Source organism: Gopherus flavomarginatus, chromosome 1 (genome assembly GCF_025201925.1).
Source record: "Gopherus flavomarginatus isolate rGopFla2 chromosome 1, rGopFla2.mat.asm, whole genome shotgun sequence".
NCBI lineage: Eukaryota > Metazoa > Chordata > Testudines > Testudinidae > Gopherus > Gopherus flavomarginatus.
The window spans coordinates 130992378-131018762 of record NC_066617.1 but is presented as its reverse complement, the minus strand read 5'-3'; the positions used below and the strand labels follow the sequence as shown (position 1 = coordinate 131018762).

At 39.4% G+C, this 26385-nt stretch overlaps 1 protein-coding gene across 5 annotated transcripts in view; it reads right to left on the bottom strand.

The window, feature by feature from the left end:
* Positions 1-26385, bottom strand: part of MPPED1 (metallophosphoesterase domain containing 1) — a 73441-nt gene that overhangs the window by 1675 nt on the left and 45381 nt on the right. For 4 of the 5 annotated variants that reach the window (XM_050925075.1, XM_050925067.1, XM_050925086.1 and 1 more), the window contains 2 exons: positions 10208-10323; positions 2808-2921 (listed from right to left, as the gene is read on the bottom strand). In XM_050925075.1, the coding sequence (XP_050781032.1) occupies positions 2808-2921; positions 10208-10323 (230 nt within the window). Of the gene's footprint in view, positions 1-2807; positions 2922-7449; positions 7524-10207; positions 10324-26385 lie in introns of those variants that run through there. The other variant, XM_050925103.1, reaches the window with a different exon arrangement.

Sequence of the window (26385 nt, the reverse complement as noted above, 5' to 3'; positions counted from 1 at the left end):
GAACTTGATTGGATCCAATGTGTGTTGGTGTACACTTAAACATACTAGAGAAGTTCTAGGCATGTATATGTAATTACCTAAGTGCCTGACTGAGCTCCCATTGAAGTCAATGGCAACACTCCCCTGTCATGTCTACACTGCAGTTGGGAGTGAGCTGGGTAAACAGTTGCGCTAGTGGGCCTCAAGTTAGTGCACGAAACACAGCAGTGTGGCTGTGGCAACTCAGGGTCAGGTTACCACTGCCTGAGTCTGAGCTCGCTTGACTGGTTGAGTGTCCACTGGAGCCACACCATTCACACTGCTATTTTTAGTTTGCTAACTCAAGTCAAGCTAGAGTGAGTCTGTCTACTTGGGCTGGGAGGCTTGCCCCCCGCTGCAGTGTAGGCATACCCTCATAGACTTCAGTGGGGATTAAGTCAGGCCTATGTACACTCTCTTGGTTCAGGAATTCCATGAAATAACAGCAGATTCTTTTATTTTCTTTAAAAAAACCCAACAAATTTAATGCTACAAACTGTGGGTCCAATAGACAGCTCATGGAAAACCTTACAAGAAGAGGACTTCAGCAAGGATGAAAACTGTCAGGTTCCTGTCACAGAGATTTCTCCCAATCATTTGTGGTTTGCCACAGAACAATCGTTGGTTGTGAAACATGAACCACAGAATATAAACGTGAATTGCACTTAACATTGCTAGGAGAAGATTCAGAATGTTCCCTCTCCCTCTCCATGTTCTTAAAACATCCAATCACCATGGTACCCAGTTACTAAAATGTTAATTTTTGTGCATGATTTATAATATTGCACTTTTCATTCCTATCATGGAGACTTCTGTATCACGACCCCACCTGAGCCCTGGCAGGAGCATGGGAAATAGGATTTTAGATGACATTACTGTAGGCTGCTTGTCATGGTGACAGGTGGGGCGTTTTTGGCAGTAGCAGCAGTTCAGAAGAGGAAGTGGGGAGGAAACAGTCAGTTCGTTATTCCTCCTGGATATTTAGTAGATGACTGCTGTAGATGTAGCTGTGTTTAGTCAGGGGAGGATATCATCTGTTCATACCATGCACTCACTTTGCAAAGAGCACATTCATTTGAAAAGGCTGTCTGTGAGAACTTACTTGGGAATTCTTCTCTGAGGAGTTTTACCATCCCACAGCAAAACAGGCTTTGCAATTTCCCATTTGTTTTCTCTGAATTAGGATAGTTTACAAGAAATCCTTGTCTCTTAACTCTGCTACTTACTGCAACTGAAATGGTGTAACTTAAATAATTTACCATTCTTTGAGAGCCAACGGTTTTTTCTTTGGGCCAAATTCAGACATGAGGTAAGCAGATGCAACTCTATTTACCTCACAGGAGCTTACAACAGGTCACTTACACCAAATTTAAACTTACTTGGCCTATAATAAACTAAAGATATAATGCCAATTTTAAAACGGGTTTTGTCTGAAAATTGTTCACACACTGTCTTAAAGGTTACTTATAAGACTGCTGTACCTGAACATGATCTAGAGAAGAGTCATTCTCTCTATGCATTCAATTTGTTTACTTTGTACATTTGACAGCACTTTAGAAATTGCCTAGTGAGCAGGAGCGGCTCTAGACATTTCGCCGCCCCAAGCACGGCGGCATGCCACGGGGGACGCTCTGCCGGTTGCCGGTCCCGCGGCTCAGGTGGACCCCTCACAGGCATGCCTGCCACCGAAGCCATGGGACCAGCGGACCCTCCGCAGGCACGCCTGCGGGAGGTCCACCGGAGCCCTGCCTGCTGCCCTCCTGGCGACTGGTAGAGCGCCCCCCGCGGCATGCCACCCCAAGCACACGCTTGGCGTGCTGGGGCCTGGAGCCGCCCCTGCTAGTGAGAGCCTTATCATTGCAAGGAACAGGCAGTGATTGTACTCCAGGCCGTACACCTTGCAAGATATGAGTAAACACCATAAGATGTATTCTTTTCCCTTTTCTTTGATTGTTAATATGATCCCACTATCACTGACTTCAATGGGAGCAAGACTGGTTCCATTTAATGATTTATAAGAAAGGAGTTAATTTTCCCAATTGAAAGCCAAATGTTTGAGTGAACACCCTTGGTGGGTCTGTGCATTGAACATTTAACCTGTTTAAAAAAAAAAATCTTACCCCCACAGAGCCAGTGATGACGCCCTAGTGCTCTGAAACACACACTCAGACAAATGCTCTGAAGAAACTATAGCGTCTCAGGTTGCTGAAGAATCCTGAACTCGCTGATGAGGAGATCAGCCTAATACATGGTACATGCAGAAATTAAGAGTGGGAGGAACCTCTAGAGTTTTATGGGGCCTCATTTTAGTTTTGTATTTATTTAGACCCTTCTAACCCAAGATCTCAGTAATTAAGCCTTAGAAATCCCTAAGGATTTTACAGGGAGAGAAAGTGAGACACCGAGAGGTTACATGATTTTCCCAATGTCACACACTGATTCAGTAAGGAGCCACAAATAGAATCCCGCAATCCTAACTTGTAGTCACCTAGTAGACCTGTACCCTTGTTTTGAACCAACTGGATCAGTGCTTCATATGGAGCAGTAGGTATAATCCCTGTTTCACAGATACGGAAACTGAAACAGAGATGCCGAGGCCCAAATATTCATACTTGGATGTTAGACACTTATGTGCATCCTATTCACCTAAACAAGTGGCCTGATTTTCAGAAGTGTCCATTAATTTAGGTACCTATCTTTAGCAATTCAAGTTTGAAAATGTTGGCCATACTGTGCAGTGACTTGGGTGCAGTTAGTTTTAAAAATCAGAGAGAGACAAGCTTGCTGACCTTCATGGATATGTCCGAAAACATGAAGTCGTGGCTGTATTCGTCTCTGGACTGTGTTCAGCAGCTCAACACATCCTACTCTCTGCATTTTCTTAGGAACCCAGTCTAGAAAACCTTTGAAGAAGAAGAAGAAGAGATTAATAAACATAGATTTAAAAGAAGAGAGAAAGGAGTCACGTTATCTGTGAAACTTTATACCTAGAAGACGCAAAATCATTCCTGGATTTTAATGTCTCTCTTAGTTTCTAGTAAGTGGCCACAGAATAATCTATTAAAATGAACATCTTCTTTGCTCAGTGGAGGGGGAATGAAAAATATTTGAGGAATGAAAAAATAGTTGATCCAAAGGGATGGGATTAAGAGTTATTCTTGCCAATATTTCCTTTTGAAAGGAAAGATCCTTGCAAGAGATTTTAAATTAAAACTAATTAAACCATATTTGCTCTATTTAAGGCAAACACTCTAAGTTTTATCCATCCTTGCTACATTTTAAGAAGCTTAGAGCAAATGTTCAAAACTAGTGCCTAAAACTAGGCCTCAAAACCTACATTTAGGCTTTTAAATCTAGTCAGGGTCTAATTTTAAGCATTGAATATTTTGATCTTAACTTATGTAACGTCTTTGGCGTTGCTAATTGTTAAACCAAAACATACTGGCATTGAGGGTTAGATATTTCCATTTTCATACATTAAAATGATTGCCTACTACAGCTGATTGTAAAAATATTTTTATTTCCCCTTAGAAAGTGTTGACTTTTTAATTAAAAATACAAAAATGGTTTTGGTTTCCATTTTTTGGTTTTGTTTTTGCCTGTATGAAAAAAAATCAAAAATTTTCAAGGAAAGCAGGCACTTTGTTAAAGTTACATTTAGTTGAAAACCCAATTTTTCCATTTAAAAAAAAATGACAATTGTCATTACCAGCCCTATCAGCTACTTCAGAAAGCAGAAATAATAGCATATCTGAACAGAGAGCACTAAAAATACTCTTTTATTAATGGCACCAAAGTGTTAAAATGATACTAAAAACTATCCACATCTGTACCACCAGGAGACTGATCTAACTCTCAGTTAAGTCATTGGGACCTTCCATTGACCTGATGGGACAAGGATCTGGCTCCAGATGATGGTTTTGGTTGGGCTGGAGGCTGGAAATTTTGATTAAAATTATCTTCTTTTTAAATATCCAAGACTATATGGCAGCTTTGAACATGAGCCCATGTTAGGTGGGGGAATGAGCAGAGACCACACTGCAGCAGGAACCCCTGGAGGCATTGTGGCTGAGCTGGTCTGAATTCCTTAAGAGCCTGTGGGAGCACATGCCAGGGCAGAAACTCCAGCATTCAGCAGCTGAGCTCAACTGGCAAACACAAAAGGATAGCGGGGCCATAATCCAGCCTTCACCTTGTTGCTTTTGCGAAATCTCATGCAACTGCCAGGATCATTGTAACTCTTCCCAAAGTCTCTGCTGGCCCCTTTGCAGAGGCATGCATGTGTGACTGTTGTATTTACCTGTATGGGATGCAGGGTTTTTGTTATTTTACAATGAAAACCTAAATGCCCAATCTGGACATCAAATTGTTGAACGTCATTTCAGAAGGGATGCTAATTGTTCACTAAATCATGGTATTTTCTTCAAAGTGATAGTGTAACCTAACCAAGATGTGACACTTGAAGTGTGAAAACATCATCTCCTGTATATCTGTGTGAAAGATGGAAGAGCAGAGTCCAGAGCTGTGCAGGGAAACACTATTCTGCAGTGCAAATTGGAATAATTTAGTTAATTTCTGTTGGTTTGTAATGATCTAATTGTTTTGTGCTGCCACATCTCTGCCACTATCATAAGATGTTGCCTCCAATTTGGGGGATGTAAAACATTTACAATTTTGTACTATTCTTTAGATTTATTTATCCTTCTATTTGCATTATGTGCCTATTGCACATCTCCATAGGTGCATTTGAAGAGTGTTGTGATATATTGCATATATACAGGGCTGAGAGGATAAGGATGAGCCAGTGACTTACACGAACTGGAAGCAGTTTTCAAATTATGATACAGGGGGCCTGCTCCAACATGGCTAACAAGGAGTTAAGCCAGTGGCTCTCAAACTTTTGTCCTGGTGACTCCTTTCACACAGCAAACCTCTGAGTGCGACCCCCCCCCCTTTATAAATTAAAAACTCTTTTATATATTTAACATCATTATAAATGCTGGAGGAAAAGCGGGGCTTGAGGTGGAGGCTGACAGCTCACAACCCCCCATGTAATAACCTTGTGAACCCTTGAGGGGTCCAACCCCCAGTTTCAGAACCCCTGAGTTAAGCCATTTATTTCAATGAGACCAGAAATGGAGCGCTCAGCTGGAAGAGTGCACTGCATGCAAAATGGATATATATCAGCCTAATGGCACATTCAGACACCCAAATGTTTGCATTTTGGTGACTATTTTTAAAAGTTGGTCTTGGTATATTTTAGGGTTTTGTGACTAAGGGTAAAATTTTCTAAAATGAGTAAATGGCAGGTTCAAAAGTCCCATTTTTAAGAGTGACTAAGGCACTCACAAGTCTATCTCCTTGAAAGTCAATGGAATCTAGGCTTCTAAGTGCCCAAGTCCTGTCTGAGGAAGGAAGGGCACTTTTGAAAACGTTATCCCAGGTCTTTTGGTGTATATATCTTCACAGAAAATCCAGTTACATGCAACTTAATTGCAGACACCGATGATCCTCATTAAACTCTGGTATTTGACTCTGCTAGTCACTTTTGTCCTCTATGGAAGTTTAAAATTGATTCCAGGAAATAATAGCAGTTCCTTAACACGTCAAAATGAGTTGAAAAATTGTATCTTTCAGAATCCAGGTCAATCTCTTTTTCATGCCAAACAGCTTATAACCCAGGCTTTTGTTATTTCAATCGTTTGAAACAGTTAATTGTCAAAACGTCTGTGGTGAACATGAAGGCAAAGGTATTTCCACTTCAAAAACTTTACAAACAAAAATTCATGAAATTAACTTCTCCATTAAATTAAGCATTATTTATGTTGAACATGTTTTTGTTTACATGCATTATCACCCTTCTGAATCCTTCCCATATGTTTGCTGCTTATTATATACACCTGACTACACAAACTAAGAATAATTGATTACACCTAGCTAACAATTAGAGTTCATCTTAGGGATTTTTTTATGTTTAGTTATTTGAAACTGGTTTCTGCAACTGTCAGGAAAGTATAAATCTTTGTCACAGACAATCACGCAGACAACTTCAGATCAAGACTTAAAGGTGAAATGAAATCTATTTAAAAAAAAAGAAAAAGAAAGAAAGGAAGAAAAGGAAAGAATGCTTGATGAAAAGCCAAAGAATCCTTAACTTAATTCTTTACATGGTAGGAAACTGACTTTTAAAAAACGTGAAATTAATACATATTCAAAGAAACTTATTTTTGCATAGTGTTTTTATTGTATTTCCAATATGACCTAATCAAAGGTGTCTCTCACACTGCTATATATCACGACCCAGTAATATATGGTATATCCTCATTAACAGGTGGCTGAGTACAATGACTTCAGATATTTGTAAACTCTTGGGGAACTGTGTTCCCAATACGTGTGTACAGTGCCTGGCACAAGCGGGAGCACATATCCTGATAGTGGTATCTAGGCACTACCACCACGGGCAGCTCTAGGGTTTTTGCCGCCCTAAGCAGGCTGCCTTCGGCGGTTTGCCTGCAGAGGGTCCTCTGGTCCTGCGGACCCTCTTCAGGCACGCCTGCGGGAGATCCTCCGAAGCTGCGGGACCAGCGGACCCTCTGCAGGCACGCCACCGAGGGAAGCCTGCCTGCCACCCTCGCAGCGCCAGCAGAGCACCCCCTGCGGCTTGCCGCCCCAAGCATGCGCTTGGCGTGCTGGGGCCTGGAGCCGCCCGACTACCACAATACAAATAATGAATAGTGACTCCGAGTAGGATTTTCAGAAGTGCCTAAGTGACACAGAAGCACAATTCTGATAACAGTCAATGGGACTTGTGCTCCTGAATCCCTTTGGTGCTTTTAAAATCCCACCAACTTATCTCTGCAGTTCTGTAACATCAGTTGATCAGGAGGGTATTTGTTCTGCTATAGGAAGGGGGTCAATAGGGAGAAGAGAAAAGTGGATGGTGGGTAGAATTAAGACATACACTTAAGGGAAAAAGAAAAGGGGAGAAGAAAGAAGGACATGATTTCATGAGGCACCAGCTCAAAAGAGGGATATAATCAGTAACAAGACTCAACCTGAGAGGCTACATTGCAGCACCCTCTCTTGAATCACATACAGAAGAGGGTAGTTGTCCTCTGAGTCATTAAACAGACAGGACACCTATTATGGGAGTCTCTAAACCTAATAAAAAGAATGAAGGAGTACTTGTGGCACCTTAGAGACTAACAAATTTATTTGGGCATAAACTTTCATCGGCTAAAACCCACTTCATCAGATGCATGCAGTGGAAAATACAGTAGGAAGCTATATATACACAAAGAACATGAGAAAATGGGTGTTGCTATACCAACTCTAATAAGACTAATCAATTAAGGTGGGATATTATCAGCAGGAGAAAAAAAAGTTTTGTAGTGATAATCACATCAGCCACACCATCAGAGGCTTGTTCACCTGCCAATGTGATATATGCCATCAGGTGCCAGCAATGCCCCTCTGCCATGTACGTTGGACAAACCGGACAGTCTCTACGCAAAAGAATAAATGGACACAAATCAGACATCAAGAATTATAACATTCAAAAACCAGTCAGAGAACACTTCAACCTCCCTGGTCACTCAGTTACAGACCTAAAAGTCACAATTATTTAACTAAAAAACTGCAAAAACAGACTCCAACGAGAAACTGCAGAACTGGAATTAATATGCAAACTTGACACCATTAAATTAGGCTTGAATAAAGGCTGGGAGTGGATGGGTCATTACACAAAGTAAAAACTATTTCCTATTGCTAATTTTAACCCTACTGTTACTCATACCTTCTTGTCAACTGTTTGAAATGGGCCATCCTGATGAGCACTACAAAAGTTTGTTTTCTCCTGCTGATAATAGCCCACTTTAATTAGTCTCGTTAGAGTTGGTAAGGCAACACCCATTTTTTCATGTTCTCTGTGTATATATATCTTCCTACTGTATTTTCCACGGCATGCATCCAATGAAGTGGGTTTTAGCCCATGAAAGCTTATGCCCAAATGAATTTGTTAGTCTCTAAGGTGCCACGAGTACTCCTGTTCTTTTTGCTGATACAGACTAACACGGTTACCACTCTGAAACCTCTAAACCTAATGTAACAGTGAGAATCACTGTAGGCATGACAGTAGCAGCTCTTGCTGGGTCACTTGTCGATACCCCATGCAAACCTGACAGCGACCTAACAAAATCTGTAAATTAAAGGGAAATACATTGAAAATCCATAAAAGAAAATGCTCCTTTTTGCAGCATTATAGTTATACTGTCATAGGAAGTTATCTAAATTATGTGGCTGAATTTGCAAGAGCATTGGATACTTTTATGTTCAGTAATAACATTTATAGTTATGTAGTCTAAGACCAAGATAATAGTAATCAACTTCCAGGTTAAAATAATTGCCTGTGAAGGTCAGAAAGGAATTCTGTTTCCAACCCATCCAGGCACAACCTAATACATAGCTGCATGCAATACAGTGAAGAGGTTGTCACTTTCCTTTGGAGGACCACAGAATGGCTGCTGCAGAAAAGTAAATAACATGTTAGGTGGAGCAATATCTTGATCCAACTCATAAAAGGGTTGCAGACCATTCAGCGCGGAACATGAGCTGTCCATAGATATATTAATATAGACAAGATACCAGGAAAATATGCAACATTTTGCAGAAAAACCATGGAGGATGGTTGAAGATAAAAAACAAAATAGGATAAATACTCAGACTAGTTGATGAGTGAATTACAAACACCGGATATGTGGACATTCTTTGGAATTGACAAAGGATCTCTTTTTTTTTTCATGACTAAACAGATGGAAGTTTGGGGGGTTAAGAAAAAAGTCAAAGTATTTCAAATGTTTTAAGTTGTTTTATTTGGACGTATAAATGGGTCCACCAAAAATCCAATACTAACATTTGGGCTACCATTTGGGATTTTGGATTATCTTCTATGCTAAATATTTAGGGCTAACAGCTCCAGACTTGCAAGCACTCAGGGACGAATGGCTGTTACCAGTTTTTAAGATCCAAGTCCATATGCGGAATAAATCTGATGACTGGAAGTGAGTTATGCAATGGATTAAACACACAGTCTTATTGGGAGAACAAAGGTTTACAAAGAAGAAACCTGTATCTCCAAAGCTTCAGTGAAACACTTAAAGGAAAAATCATTTTGTTCTAGTGAAAAACAAAACACTTTATATACTCTAAATGAAAATTTTGAAAGAGAAGGGGGAAAAGTGGTGGGAAGGAGGATTTTGGCACTTTGTGAAATTGTGGACTGAAAGGAGTCTTAAATTTAAAAGTCAAATTCAGCAGAGCACTTAAGCATGATTTTCACTTTATCATGATTAAATCAATGACTTTTCAGCACGTGTTTACAGTTAAGCATGTGTTTAAATGCTTTTCTGAATCAGGGCCAAAAAGATTTCTGTTAATACTTTATTTCCATAATCAAGGTCAGATAACTATTATCAGGAAACATAATAAGCCCACTACTTGTATAAAGATATATTTTATCTCACATTAATATCTATAAAATGAAAATGTAAAAATGGTTCTTGTTGGCCTACACTTGTCAGCAGGTCCTCTCTAAAGAATGGGCACTATAAGTATGGCCATTTGGGTTCAGGAGAAGGACGCAGAGGTGGCAACTCATAAGGAAAGAAGGGAGAAATAAATACTGGATATTGGATGGAGGGGAATGCTACCATAAAAAGGTGGCGGGGAACCTCTATGTAAGAACTTAGGGCCTGATCCTCCATTCCTTGTTCAATCAACTCGCCTCAGTTATTTCAATGGAAGCTTTGAGTGGGCAAGGAATGCAGGATCAGACCTCTAAATTATGTAAGTATATTAGGCCTGATTCATCACTGTGTCACCCCAGTTTTGACACTGGTGTAGCTCTATTGATTTCATTGGTGTCACGCTGGCATGAAACTGGAATGCTAGATGTGAATCAGGGCCATTGTTGGTTTATAATGTATATTAAGGCGAAATATTTCACATCCCTCGCTGAGTTTAGGTAATAGCGATTAGAAACCCTGGGATGAAATCTTGGCCCCAATTCAATCCAGAGGAGCTTTGCTTTTGACTTTCCTGGGGCCAGGATTTCACCCCATGTCCGAAAAGAGCACACAGTTACTATATCATTATTTGAAATATGTAACTAAAAGTGTTAATGTTTTCTTACCAAGAGGTGGTCCATGTGTTATAAGAATATCTATTCCATCTGGAATAAGGTTCCATTTCTCTAATAGTGCTTGGCCTCGTGGAAGATTAAAGCCCCAGCCATAAAACCAAGGTTGCCTGCCAAAAGAGGAGGAGAATGTCTTCAATGCTACTCATATGCATTGGTCATCTAATTAAAAAATGAAGATTGATTCTCTTCTGTTAAGGAATTTGGGGACACAAATAGCATTAGTTACCTTCTCCCTACGTACGACACAGTATCTGCATACAACCATCATTATTTAATGTGTGGGAAATCAACAAGCGTATCAGCTTAAATATACAGTCTATTGTAAAATATTTATTGCATTCTTCTAATGGGTTTGAGAAGCAACAACTGTAGGAGTTGAAGTACCCTACATATGCTATACTTAGAGTTCCATTATATCTATTGGACCACCACTCTGAAGTGTGTGTGTTTATTATGTTACAGCATGGCCTTCTTTCCACTTTGGCCCTGATCTTACAATTGAATGGGCATGGGCAGAACCCTGCACACATACAGATCCAACTACGGGGTTGGAGCCAGGGGCGGCTCCAGGCCCCAGCATGCCAAACTCGTGCTTGGGGCAGCAAGCTGTGGGGGGGTGCTCTGCCGGTCGCCGCGAAGGCGGCAGGCGGGCTGCCTTCAGCAGCTTGCCTGCAGAGGGTCCGCTGGTCCCGCAGCTTCGGCGGATCTGGGACGTTCACCAAAGCCATGGGACCAGTGCACCCTCCACAGGCAAGCCACCGAAGGCAGCCTGCCTGCCGTGCTTGAGGCGGCAAAATGCCTAGAGCCGCCCCTGGTTGGGGCCATAATCCATAGTATGTTTGGTTAACATTGGAAGCATCACACCAGAACAAACATTTATTAAATTCATACATACTGTACAATTTTCCTCTGTCATCCACCACATTGTTTATAAAATAAAATTTTACATAGTCAAGATTTAGTATCTGATGAGAATTTATTTTAGGGTTGTTTTTTTCAACACATTATTTATTGAACAGCTCATTATTAAGTGGTGGGATTATAATAGAGGCAGTCAGAATATAATTTTTTTTTATGCAATCCCATTGATTAAAAAGATATATTTCATAGTAATATGACTGTGGCAAATTATGACTTGCTGATGATGCTACAAGTCATGAAATGTGGGGCTAGTTTTGGGTTGCATTTTTTTTTTTGACTGACTAGTGTTCTAGGCATATATCCACATATGGAAAACAACAAATGGGCTGCTGTGATTTAATAAGGTTTATGATAATTGCAGCCTTAGTGTTTATAAATATGTACACATCAACCAGAGTTCTCCTTCAGATCTTACTTTGTTGAAGAAAGCTTTCCACTCCCTCACGGCATCAAAATGAAAAAGGGAGATTTCTTTTAAACAAATTCTCTGAACTACTCTTTGCATCATGTATGGCAAAGACAAAAGAGAATGCTCATGAAGCTGCTATTCTTCCTCTTCCGTTACTGATGCTTGACTACCACTTCAGAAATTAATACGTTGTCTGCAATCTTCACGATCATCTATTTTTCACATCTCCTTTCCGAATGCTGTTAGACATGTGTATGCTGAAAGTAACTGAAAAACACTGCATACTAAGAGAAATAAAGGAACACAGGCTATCCTAGAAGGGGAATCAAACTGTAGTAGAAGAGCCCTCTAACAAGCAGAGCTTCTGTGGGAAGTTCCCTCTCCTTCCCATAGGTTAGAGGCCCAATTTCTCTAGAGCCAAAGTGCTGGGGCTCTGCAGTACTGGTTGAGGGCGGTGTCAAGCTAAGAGTCCATATCATGGTTCTGCATGGCCCATTCTCCTGGCTGTTAGCCTTCCGTGTGAAAACCTAACTGGAAGTTACTACTGTTGCAGCTGTGACCACCAATCTCTCTCTCTTGGATCATTCCAGTCCCTGTGGTGAGAGACAAAGACCGTGAGTGCAGGAAGGAAAACAAATGGCCGTGAGGCTCCATTAGGAGATATGCTGACAAGAGTAGGAGTTGGCTGGGCAGCTCTACCTACCAAAGGGAGAATCAGGCATAGAACAAGGAGTTTCAGATCAGAGTTTTTTGATGAGTTTTTACCTTTCAGCAACTTTTTCCTTATGGGTACTCTCCCACCAGGAAAAGTAGCATGTGGCTCTAAGGTACATGGTTCCTCACCTTCCCACTGCTGGGATGGGAACTCTGCATCTATTCACTGGCTTATTCTGCAATAAGCTAGCAGTGATCTCTGCATCTTATTTACAGGTAAATATTGATTTGGCTGTCTTATGTTAAGTTACTCTCTCCCTTGCCTTGCTGCCAGCATGCATAGTTTCTCCAACTGTGAGAAGACTGGAGTCAACTGCCTCTATAAATGAAGGAAGTCTTATTTATCCAGAGAGAAGAAGGATGCGCCACTGGTTCAGATACTAACTAGAAGCCCAGGTTTAAATCCCTGTTCTGCAAAAGATTTCCTGTGTGAACTTGGTGAAGATAATGAAGGTAAGTTCCCTAACTTACAGAAGTGTTGTGAGGATAAATATAATAAGGACTGTGAGCTGCTCAGCTGTTACATTAATGGAGACTGTATAAGTACCACAGAGCAGTGCTACTCAAAGTTGTGGTCCGTGGACCGGTGCCGGTCTGCGAGCCATTGGCTGCTGGTTCGCAGCGAGTTTCCAGGAAAGAAAGAGAGAAGTAATAGTATAATTTAAAATCACACTGGAATTCTACCAAGAATAATTATCAGTCAATAAAAGTCAACAATATTAAATAATACTATGTTTTCAGAAGCGCATATTATAATATTGATAAATAAACAAAATAAAAAATGTCTGCCAATTATTTTATTCATTATATTGTTTGATATAAATTAATATTACTACAAATGTTCAAATAATATTTTCTTGGATCTAGTCATTTTATACTATCTGCCCAGATCCACAGCCTTTCAGTCAGTCTTCAGTATATTTAAATGGGAACATCTCCGCATGTACGTCACGCTCCCATTCCAATTAATACAGTGAAGAATGTTAGTTTTTCTGATCTGATGTACCATGTGCCTATGCAAAAATGATAATAATATGGCTCAAATATGGTACTGGTCCCTGGCACACTGGGAAAAAAAACTGCCAGTCCGCCACATCAGATAGTTTGAGAAGCACTGCTGTCGAGTGCTCAGAGTTTTGGCCTGTTTCTTTGAAAAAAACAGAAGGCTGCAGCCCAAATCACAAATGCCAATGGCCTTCCTTCACTAGCACCACAAACGAAATCCTAATATGGCTGGTATTCTGGTCTCACACTCAACAAATTTTATTTAGTCAACAAATAATGTTTAGCCAAAATTAGTTTTCCACAAATATTCTTATGAACAAAACTTCACTTGCAAAAAGTGACTACGAAAAAGGGGGAAATGTGGCAATTCACACTTCAGTTTCCAACTGACCTGAAATGTTCCTGAGACATTTTTCTCCCACCCCTCCTCATCCAGGCCCTAACCAATACGCTTTGGAGTTAGTGGGAGTCTTTCCACTGACTTCAGTGGGCACTGGATCAGGCCTTCTATGCCCATGCTCTACAGAGATCATCAATGATTGTGGTGCACAAACAGGAAGCAAAATGTAACACAACTGCTGTGCTCCCTGAGAAACAGATGGAGAGAAAAACACCAATATTTTCCAAAGAGAAAAGGTAAGAAATCAGTATAGAAAAAATAATTATATTAAAGATATATTAGAGCATTAAAAAAAAGAAAAAGAAATAACCTCGACCGTCAAAGAACTTGACAGAGTCTAGTTGATTCCACTGAAATCCATAGGCTTATGAATCACATATATACATGTAAAATCCCAGTGGCTTGCCTGCCTCTATTAGGCCCATTATATACACTCACTTTTTAAAGTGTGTTTCTCTTTCTGAATAGGCATGTTCTGCAGCTTATTTAGACAAGGAATATTGTCCCCCTTTCCTCTCTCGCTTTGTGCCTGCAGTGCATATTTGCTTGAGTTAGGGTTTGGTGAGTTATGCATGCTGGAGTTGTTCTTTTGTGACTAGGAAATGTTAGAACTTGTGTGATTTGCCATTATGCTGTCTTTTATGACAATCCCAGAATGACATAAATGTCTGGAATATTTCTGGCTAAAATCTGAAAGGATTCAGTGCATAATATTAGTATTATTTACATTAAATAAATACATACACTTCAATGCCCAAGCCACACAAAAGTAAAAGCATTTTTATGTTCAGAGGGATTTTATCCCTCAAGTCTCTTCTTGCAAAATGTTATTACAAAACAGCCATCAAAGTTTCTGTGCAGAAAAAAAAAATCTACCCATGTACACATGAACAACTGTCTGACCTAGAAATCATGTAAAGGCAACTTTGTCTAATATTTCCATCCATCACAGAATGTGGAAGCAAAGTTACAGAGTTAAGATCTGATGCTTTTTGGAGCGCCTTTCTTAGTGTTTACTCAGTGAAAGTATAACTTTTTTATAAAATAGTTCACATGACTATCTATTTTACATTAATATACTTAGGGAGAAAAATCTGCTGGTTCTAGAAAAGAAAGGTGCAAAAAATGTATTTGACAATTAAACACCTATACCATTAATGTACTTCATGTTAGGAGCCAAGTACCCATGATTAACAGTGTACTTTGATTTCAGTTTTGCCTTCTTATAGCAAACAGCGTATATCTCTCAATATCTTACTGAAATTCAGTGCTTTTATTATTATGACAGAAAAATGACTGACTACATATAAGGCTGTAGGGAGAAAAGTATATTGCAAGTGAATATGTTTACTGCACAATTAAGCTCGTGTTAAAAACACATGAACAAGTTTTACAGGTCAACTTGTCTTATGTACAAAAATGCCTGGATTCTCAAAATTTGTGCTAGCAATCGGATGTTGCTTTCTAAACTGAATTTTTGTCTTTCTGTTCTAAAGAAACCATTGGAATAATTTTCTTACAGAATGATGGTTGCTATGACAACCATAGCAAATTTTTCCTTTTCTGAAACAGATGTCTCATTTAGTTAAAAATTAGAATGTGAAAAACCCATGGGAAAAATTAATTCAAACTTTAACAGAACACTGACTACAATGTAATCTCTTATAGGTTAACCCTTTAACATCTTTCTGCACTCCTATAGTAACCTTCAAATACACTCTAATTAAACCATTTTAACCTCCTATAAATGACCTTCTTAGCTATCATTGGCACTTTAGTATTCTTTGAAGTGTGCATTTCTGTTACCATAATAACAGAGAAAAGTGGCATTAAAAAAGCGGCCAAACACATTACTCCCTTAACTATTTATCACTGTTTGTTCTTTTATTCAACCACCATTGGAAAGAAGAACAGTGCAGTTTGAGTGTTCTATTCTATTCTTCTGTCACTTACATGGGGCATAACTTAGTTTCACATGTAATTTACTGTACAGGGCTGTGATGCATTACATAAATCTGACCTGTAATTTATGTGAGAATTGAGGGTTTGTGTTCTTATACTTGTATACATCTCAAATTGCTTAGCAGATGTACTAATTGGGTAAGGGATACACAAAAAGGGTACCAGAGTGGGCAAACCAAGCAATATATATGTATTCTCCTATTAGAAGAAGTGAGAGACTGAAATGTGTTTCTTTGTGGCTTTCATTTAACTGCTTAACTAGAAGGACCCATTACTACCTTCATCTACACTTAGTAGCTGAACATAAAACCCACGATCATTGCAGGTCAGTTACACATGCACATCTCCAGAATTAGTACGCAATTAAAAAAACATTCCAATTTATCGCATGACCCCCTAACTCCTGGCGGGCTGGTACAGTGTAAGAACTTGGGGACTACAAATTTTACTGCAGTAGCTTAATCAAGAATGTGCAGTCAATTGAGCCCAATTCTGCGACTGTTAGTTACACCACTGGTCTCAATGACATCAATGGGATTACTCACACGAGTAAGGGTTGTAGGATCAGACCAAGTGTCTACAAAGATGTATGGGTGACACTTGTCTTTTCTACCATTGCAGAATACTATTCATCAATGAGTAGTGTCTTGAGTACACCATACAAGCAACAACATGTACTAAAATTTCCGCTATGATGATCTCTCTTCTTGACTGACAGGCATTTCTGTGTCCCATTCAAGCAAGAGATTGCTCTAGTTTTCTCTCTGCTTATGATATATATTTTAAAGGATCACAGTGAAGTGTTACTCAGATTGATCCCCTGCCCAGAATTGCTATTTCTCTGTTGTAAATGAACAAGTAGGTATTAGCACATCTTCATACAGAAACTCATTAGAAAAACAAATTGCTCAAAGTTAATCCACTCAGCTCCACTCCTATATATAATTATACAACTGCATATCTTGAACATTAAAAGATTGGCCCATGCATGCCTCAAGCCATACTGGCAAAAATTACAGGTCAAGGAACATGGGCGTATGATGTACAATTAACATCCTTGTTGGCAAAATTGCAGCCAACAGGCCAAGGACAGAATCACAGAAGACAGAACTGGAAAAGACTGCTTCAGGTCATCATGTCCATCCCCCAGGAACCCAGGCAGGATTTTCCCCAACGAGACTTTTTTTCAGTATTTTGTCTGGTCTTATTGGAAATGTGCCAGCAATCGGGTTTCCATTACTTCTCATAGCCCAGTACTACTCCATAGCCCAATACATTTTACTGTTTGGAAATTCTGACTGATATTCAGTCTCAATTTTACCTTTCTCAGGGCACTCTACACTTACTACAGTGGCACAGCTGCACTGCTGTAGCGCTTCATTGAAGATGCAACTATGCCGATGAAAGAGCTTCTCCCATCGGTATAGTTATTCCACTTCTGTGAGAGGTGGTAGCTGTGTTGATGGGAGAAGCCTTCCTGTCAACATAGCGCTGTCTACATTAGGTCAGTATAACTTGGTCACTCAGGGGTGTGGATTTTTCCACACCCCTGAGTAATGTAGTTATACAGATGTAAGTTTATAGTGTAGACTTGGCCTCAGTTTCATCTTATTATTCCTAGTTATACCCCTATGAACTACTTTAAATATTGTCCATGATTGCTTGGAGTTTATACCCTTCAGATGTTTGTAGTCTCATGTCCCTTATCATTGCATTAGTTGTCTTTTAGCCAATCTATATGTTTAGCTTTTTAATCTTTCCTCAAAAGTCCTTCCAGTCCACTAATCATGTTTTCTGGTGCTCTTCTCTGAACTCCCATCTTCAATTCTCTTCCCCGGTTCTCAAAAGTGCTTCATGATCCTGTCACATCATCTTTTGCTGGGGTTGGTTGTTCCCACAATGACTGTTAATGGGAAATCCAAAATGTTCTTACTGTGCTATCACTTGACCTTGTACGCAGAGGGTAGAAAACGATCTTGAGTGGGCATGGTGAGTAAAGTAGCTATTCATCACTTAGAGATAAGAAACTTTGATAGGGCAGTGTTTGCTTATAGGCTTTTTTTATGGCATGCATCATCTTAGTACATGAATACCTCACAAACGTTCACAGAAATGTAGGGCTGGAAGGGATCTTGAGAAATCATCAAGGCCAGCCCCTTGTGCTGAGGCAGAACCAAGTAAACCCAGATCTTCCTAACAGGTGTTCATCCAACCTGTTTTTAAAAACCTTCAGAGATGGGGATTCCACAACTTCCCTTGGAAGTCTATTACAGAGCTTAACTAACCCTGTAGTTAGAAGGTATTTCCTAATATCTAACCTAAATCTCCTTTGCTGCAGATTAAGTCCATTATTTCTTGTCCTACCTTCAGTGAACATGGAGGACAACTGATCACAGTCCTCTTTAGAACAGCCCTTAACATATTTCAGGATGTTACCAGGCCTCTCCTCAGTCATCTTTTCTCAATACTAAACATGCCTTGGTTTTTTAACCTTTCCTCTTAGGTCAGGTTTTCTACAACTTTAATCATTTTGTTACTCTCCTCTAGATTCCGTCCACTTTGTCCATAACTTTCCTATATTGTAGTGCCCAGAACTGGACACACTACTCCCGTTGAAGCCTAACCAGTGCCAAGTAAGGTGGCGCAATCACCTCCCATGTCCTACATATGACACTCCTTTTAACATACCCCAGAATTATATTAGCCTATTTAGGAACTGCATCACAATGTTGACTCATATTCCATTTTTGATTCACTATCCTTTTCAGCAGTACTACCGCCTAGCCAGTTATTCCCTAGTTTGTAGTCATGCTTTTGATTTTTCCTTCCTATATATAGTACATTGCACTTGTCCTTATTTAATTTTATCTTGTTGGTTTCAGATCAATTCTCTAATTTTTCAAGGACTTTCTGAATTCTAAACCTGTCTTCCAAAGTGCTTGCAACCCCTCCCAGCTTGGTTTCATCCACAAATTTTATAAGCATTCTCTCCACTCCAGTTCCCCAGTCATTAATGAAAATGTTGAATAACACCAGACCCATGGAAGGCCCCTCTAGGTCCCCACAAGATGTCTAGTCTGACAGTTTTCAACCAGTTGTGCACCCACCTTATAGTAATTTCATCTAGACTGCATGTCCCTAGTTTGCTTATGAGAATGTCATGTAGGACTATGTCAAAAACCTTACTAAAATCAAGATACATCACATATACTGCTTTCCCTATCCACTAGGCCAGTAACTCTACCAAAGAAGTAAATTAGGTTAGTTTGGCACAATTTGTTCATGAGATATCCATGCTGGCTATTCCTTACAAACCTATTATCCTCTAGGTGCTTACAAACTGATTGTTTAATAACTTATTCTAGTATCTTTCCAGGTATTGAAGTTAATCTGACTGGTCTATAATTCCCTGAGTCCTCCCTGTTCCCCATTTTAAAGATAGGCACTACGTTTGCCCTTCTTCGGTCTCTGGGACCACACCCATCATCCATGGATTCTAAAAGATAATTGCTAACAGTTCTGAGATTGCTTCAGCTAGTTCCTTAATATCCCCAGGATGAATTTCATCAGCCCTGCCTACTTGAATATATCTAACTTATCTAAATATTCTTCAACCTGTTCTTTCCCCTATTTTGGCTTGTGTTCCTTCTCCTTTTTTGTTAATATTGTGCTGAGTATCTGGTCATCATTGATCTTTTTAGTGAAGACTGAAACAAAATGGGTGTAAAGCATCTCAGCCTTCTTGATGTCATCAGTTATTAGCTCTTCTACCCCTGTTAAGTTGAGGACCAACAAGTTCCTTCATCTTTCTCTTGCTCCAAAGATATTTAAAGAACCTCCTCGTATTGCCTTTTATGTCCCTTATTAGGTGTAACTCATTTTGTGCCCTAGCCTTCCTGATTTTGTCCCTACATGCTTGTGCTATTATTTTTGTACTCCTCTTTAGCAATTACTCCATGTTTCATTTTTTCTAGGATTCCCTTTTGATTTTCAGGTCATTAAAGATCTCCTAATGGAGACATATTTGCCTCTTAATAGTCTTCCTATCTTTCCTTTGCACTGGGATAGTTTGCAGTTATGCCTGTAATATTGTCTCCTTCCAAAATTGCCAGCTCTCCTGAACTCTTTTTTCCCCTTAGATTTTGTTCCTATGAGACCTTAGGTACCAGTTCTCTGAGTTTGTTAAAGTCCGCTTTTTAAAAAATTCTTTATTATTATTATTCTACTGCTCTCACTCCTTCCTTTCCTTCCTGAAAAGGGTTTAGCAAATAGAAATAAATGAGGTTTAGAGATGGGAGATGAGAATGATTGGAAACATAGAAAAATGTGCACATGAGACCAGTTGAAAAGACTGGGACTGTTTACATTTAAAAGGAGATCGATAAAAGGGGACATGATAGGGGTATACAAACAGTTCACTGTATTGAGAAAGTAGATCAGTCAATCACTTATATTCACTATCACAATTCACTTTAAATTCAAGAACAGAACATTAAATGAAACTGAAAGGCAGCATATTTAAAACTAATAAGGAAATACTTTTTTACACAATGCATGATTGGCCTGTGGAACTCATTGCCACAAGATATCAGATGCTAAGAGGTCAGCAATATTCAAAGAGAGTTTGGGCATTTATATGTGTACCAAGAACATCTAGAATTACAATAGAAAGGATTAAAATAACAGGATCATTGGAAGAGATTAAACCTTGATGCTTCAGGGCATAAACCAATCTCTAACTGGTGTACTTTAGAAAGGGAGTTTTCCTGGGGTAGGTTATTCCATAACTACCTCCTGCAGGGTTTCCTGTACCTTCCTCTGAAGCAGCTGGCTCTGGCCACTGTTGGGTTCAGGATACTGGACTAGATGGACAATTGAACTCATCTGGTATGGCAACGCCTATATTTCTGTGTTTGCAATATATCCCCGTACACCCCTATAAAGTAAGCAAACATTATCATACTCATTTTAAAGAGGGGGACCTGAAACAAAGAGAGAGTAAGTGACTTACCCAATGCCATAAGGAAATCTGTGACAAAGCAATGAATTCAGGTTAGACTTCCTGAGTATCAGTCTAGTGCCTTAGCCACAACAGCATCATTTTCCCATTGTGGAGAAGCTTGCAATACCTCTGTTTTTGCTATACATGCTCCGCGGATCAAAAACTACAGTATCCAGGACTGTCATTTCTGCAACTCTCAATATAACTGATTTTAAAAAAAAGGAAAGGAAAGGAAAGCAGTCCAAAAATTGGAGTAGGGCCCTTTGTCAGTAATTATTTTTTTCATTTCTAGTTACACATGAAACCATTAATCTTTTGTATAGTGAAGGACTTCAGACATCTCTGACTGGAAAGAAGAAAGACTGAATAGTGACCAATATGAATTGATCATTTCTAAACATGAATCTGTTATAAAATAATGAAAAATAAAATGAAATCTATTTTATCTCCATACCAAGAAAAAGTAGGATAACAGGCAAGGAGAAAAATTCCTGAAATGCTGATTTTCAAAACAAGCCAGTACCAATGGAAGTAGATTCTTTCATTCTGCTGGAAGCCAAATGGAAATCTCCCAGTTGACGTTAAAAAAAGAAAATCACTCAAACTTTCATGATGAACTGGACTAAACAGCAAAGAAATTCATCACTAAAGATAAAATCCATCACTACTTAATATCGGGATGTCTGCTCACCCTACTAAAGGGACTGTCCCAATATTAGGGGCTTTGTTTTAGATATGCACTTATACCACTCCGCCTTCTCTGGGGAAAAAAGGTGTCCTGATTTTTCACACTTGCAATCTGGTCACCCTACTACTTAGTGACTCAACACTGTGTAGTGGACTGAGCATAGGACTAAGAAGCTTATATCCTGAAATGTTAGGAATTGTTTCCTCAGTTTCTCATCACCAGAGAGTTAATCCCAATATAAGAGTGCAGCCAAGTCCTTGGGGCTATGCACAGCAAAGTGGCAGTTTCCTATGGAATCATTTCCATGGCAGCATAGTAGCAAAGGGAAACAAAAGCATGAAAAGTGGAGCAGCACTATTTTTTGAGGTCCCACAGTCCACTTGGAAGTTACCATCTTGTTTTAAATGTAGAGCTCCTCAGGAATGAACCAATCAGCAAGGGAAGACAAAATCAAAATTCATCCATGCGTGGACCCTTCCAAAGATTTTTTTTTTTCATTGCTAAAAGAAATAACCTCCTTCCTCACTTGGAAGTCTCATAGAGTAGGGTTGGGGTCTCCTTAAAGAAGTCTACTATAGACCTTTCTGGCCTTTTTCTTAAGGGCTTCTCTTGTCCTTTGTATGGCAATCAAGCTGAAGAAGAGCCTCTGCTCTGGAGAAAGGTGAAGAGGGGGTAACACTTAATGAAGCATCTATCACAAGGTGAAACTCACCCCTGTGCAAAGGGCCAGAAAATTGCTACTTAAGTCCCATTAATTTAAGTAATGCCTAGGCCTTGTGCTGGCCCATGGCACAAGGGTAAATTTTATCCACAGAGAGGAAATGTAACCCCAAATAAAGATTAGCCTTGGTGGCTATAAAGCTCAAAGTACTTGTGAAACTTCCATGGACTTTTGAATATGACAAAACAAGTTTAAGTGTATTCAAAATCCACAAAAAAAGGCCTGAACAGGAGCCACTTTTCAGTTTAGAAAAATGTAAATCTCACCAGATTTACATTTTTACTTTCAAAATTCCAGGAGTAATTAGACCATATGGACCTGCTCCCTGCCAATTCTGTTTTTTACAAAAATCAAAACTCATTTTGAGTTAAATGAGCATAAAAATGCTTCCAAAACCAATAAATAATGAGTGCATATATATGTATAAAGTATATCATTTTTAACACATATAATTTTGCAACAGCTGAATTTATTTCTTGTAAAAAAAAAAAAAGGCTCCTATGCTGACACCTTGTGTGCCAAGTTTCCACCTGAATTGAACTAAAAACAGCTCTGTTAATAATTTCCTGAAATCTTTAATTCACCCTTATGTATGGCAGTGCAAAACGATAATTTTCTGTACCTGCAGCTTATGGCTTGAGATAATCTTTTTATAAAGTACACAAGGATGTTCAGCTCAGCTGGCTGGGAATTCTGACATATCCCTTTGAAAAAGAAACATATGTGCAAGACCTCCACCTGGTGTAAATCAGACAGTTCCATTCACTTTGGCAGAGCTATGTGGTACCAACCAGATGAGGATCTGGCCCATAAAGCTTTGCAACAGAACTTCAGATATTCTGCTGTCATGGCCAGGGAAGAGGCTGTTAATAATAATGGATTTAAATTTTATCAAAATAGATTTTAAAAGCCCTACAGGATGCTTTATGATATTGTTGTCTCTTTCCTGGGTTTTAGCACAAGCAGAGTCCCCAGAATGATGACACAGGCATGAGCTCAGTAACAGCAGAACACGTAATTGTTACTATTCCCCTCCAAGGGCTGATGCTACTGACTCCAAAATCCTTCATCTCTCCTGCCCTCCCCACTCCCCCCCCCCCCCCACCAGCAGAAAACATTCCTCCCTCGCCCTCTCTTGCAGGGTAAGGAACTCTTCTCAGGAGGAGCCACACCCTTTAGGGACTGTCTGTGGATGTGCCCCACGCAGGCACACGCAGCCAGCACAGTCACTCTGTTACAATATAAAGCTGTTGCTCTGCTTATTGGCTACACAGGAAGGGGTGGACTAATGTTCCCCTCCTCCAAAGCAAGGGGGAACAGGGAAAGAACTGGTAATATGATGCATCAGAATTTGTTCCTTGGTGGGCTTATGGGGTGGTGCAGCTAAGCGCTGTCTTTTACTCAGGGTGGATTGTAAAATTACCATGTAGACACCAAGTCTGTGCATTGATTGTGCCTGAATCTAAGGAGATGTATACAAGCTGTTGGGAACAAAGTAGTGGTGGTGGTGAAATGGAAGCAATCCTCTGCTAGGGTAAATCTTTACAGCTCCATCAAAGTCAATGGAGCTAAGACAATTTACACCAGCTGAGGATCTGCTCCCAGGAGTGGTGTGTCTGCAAACCAGTTATCTGTTTGTGTTTTCCTTACCTGGAATATTGCCAAGGGGCTCCACTGTTCCCAACAAAAGACAAAGCATAGTAGATTAAGGCTGGCATGGGGGGGGAGGGGTTTACATCTTGCTCTGAAACATCCTGCAGTAGCTGCTGTCGGAGACTGGGAACCCGACTGCAGATGGGTTATTGGTAGCTGGAAGTTCTTTTGTTAATGCAAAAATAAAAACACTTAAAATCAGCTCTTGCTCACAAAATTAAACTTTTAAGTAAATGTGAAAAAGAAAAGAGAAAACTGCTCTTGGGTATTGCTGTTTCACTCTTGTGGTTTATGAACTGCATGAAGGGGAATCATTCCCTGTAGTGAAATTACAGGTCTCTTATTCTATAGGTCTTAAATTAAAAACTAGCTGAATCCAAAGTGGACTAGTTTACTGGATCTGAAGAGTCAACTATTTCTTTTAAGCAACTGAAATTGAACTAATTTGCCCAAATACATTATAAAACAACAATTATTGTCCAAGAAAGGATATTTCCCCCCAAACTAATTAAATCAGGATAGTATATTTTTCTACTATCCTCAAATTTAATTAAAACTAAAGATATTTGTACTGAAGTAAGCAAATGCAAATTTTGTTCATGGAAAAATCTTACAGAATATTAAAGTTACCCAATGTGGACAAAGATATTACAATAAACAAAGTAATTTTAGCACCCACAAAACATGCTCTGAAACTAACTATAAATGATATAACTATATAGAAATATATAGTATGTACACACACACATATAATTCTCCACTGACTTGCACTTTGTGCGATCATTTGTAGCTGTAAAGTGGGTATAAAATGTTACCATTCAGATTTGGTAACAATTTAAACTCGCTTTGCACACATGTAAATGACTCCACAAAGTGCAGCACAGTGAAGCATCAATCCCTATCTATAATACACAAATACATGCGGGTACGTAATCTGCAAGGTGGTTTAACTCACTGTTTTCACTGTTCCAGTACTGAGTATTAATTACCAATCCTCGGCCTTGGACTAATGTAATTTTGGATAGAAATCTTGTTTGGGAGGAAACATTTTGTGGCAGATTGATTAAAAAATAAATAGCAGGTATTTGAAGCTTCTCAGAAACTTGAACTCTTATAACAAATCCTGGGGGAAATATAATAGTGGGCAGAGTGCAGCTAAAGTGCTCAAGACTGCATGATAAAAATGATTTATCATATGGTTCTGCAATTTATCTCCATTACATATGTGGTATATGATATGTATAGTATTACACATATACAATCACTCATAGTGTATATAAAAACTATATGCTAACACCCGACATGTTCATTTAACATGTAATGGAAGACTAATCTTGAGTAATGGGAGTTCAGTTTTTTTGTTTTACTTTTTTTTTTTCTTTTTCTAGCACCGTAAAAGTAATTTTTCCTACTGTACATCAGTCATTTGACCGAATACTACAGTAAAATTTAAGGATTCTATCCTGAGTTCTGAGGAACGACTCACATCAGTTAAGGAACTCATGTGTATAGTCTTTGTAGGATGGGTCCTGTATTTCCTACATTTTCAAGTTATAGCATGGAAAAAAAATTCCAAAAAAAGTTTTGCTACTCAAAATGCATTCGTTTTAAGCAATATGCTGTTAGCCAAAGAAACAGATTCAGGCTTGTTTGTTAGTTTACACAGTTATAAATACAGGCTACATGCGCTTCTCAAATCTTGCTTTCTGCCATTTGAGAATCTTTTATATTTCAAGTGTTGTTCAATATGAAAAAACCTGAACATCTGAATTTAATAGCTCATCAAAATCATTTTTGCAGGAAGTACCATTTGTATGATCTTCCAGATGCTGCAAATTAAATTATAGTGTTATGGTTTTAAGCATTTTTAGACACAGCACTTTCCAAAAATGGATATAGTTTCTGATAAGTACAGAATAGGGGAAAAAAAAAAGTCACTCCATCATTCCACTAAAAGAGTGGTTCTCAAACTTTAGAAACCCGAGGACCCCCATTTTGATTTAAAATTTTTCATGGACCTCCAAGCCAGCTTCTAATTTTCCCCAAGGGTGCTCAGCCCCTATTCCACCCCTTTCCCCGCCCCACCTCTTCCCACCCCACCCTCTTCCCTGCCTATTTCCTCCCCTTCCCTGAGCATGCCCTGTTCCTGCTCCTCCCCCTCCCTCCCAGCGCCTCCTGCACACCGCTGAACAGCTATTCCATGGCATGCAGGAGGCACTGGGAGGGAGGAGTTGATCACTGGGGCTGGCAGTCCTGGACATGACATGTGGACCCCCTGGAGTACCCTTGCAGACCCCCATGGGTCCGTGGACCCCAATTTGAGAACCGCTGCATTAAAATATAATTAAACCTGGTTTTACTTGCTCCAGACTCTAATTAATATCTTTTACCAGGATGATCAATTTTGTTTTCTCTTATCTAAAAATGTTCCTATTCTTTATACATCTGTTACATTTTCCATTTACCGAACACCTGAAATAAAACATCTTCAGCATTCTCACCATAATGCTACAGACGTATCAGGCTTAAGATGTCAAACCTTGCCCCAAAATACCAGTATATATGATATGCCTCAATTTTCAATAACTAGGGGAGTCTATTATTCACACTCATGATTTTCATTTTCCTGGAGAAGCATGTCAGTCTGCCTAAATTACTCATTATATTGCATACCTCCAATGGACTGGTTAAGAA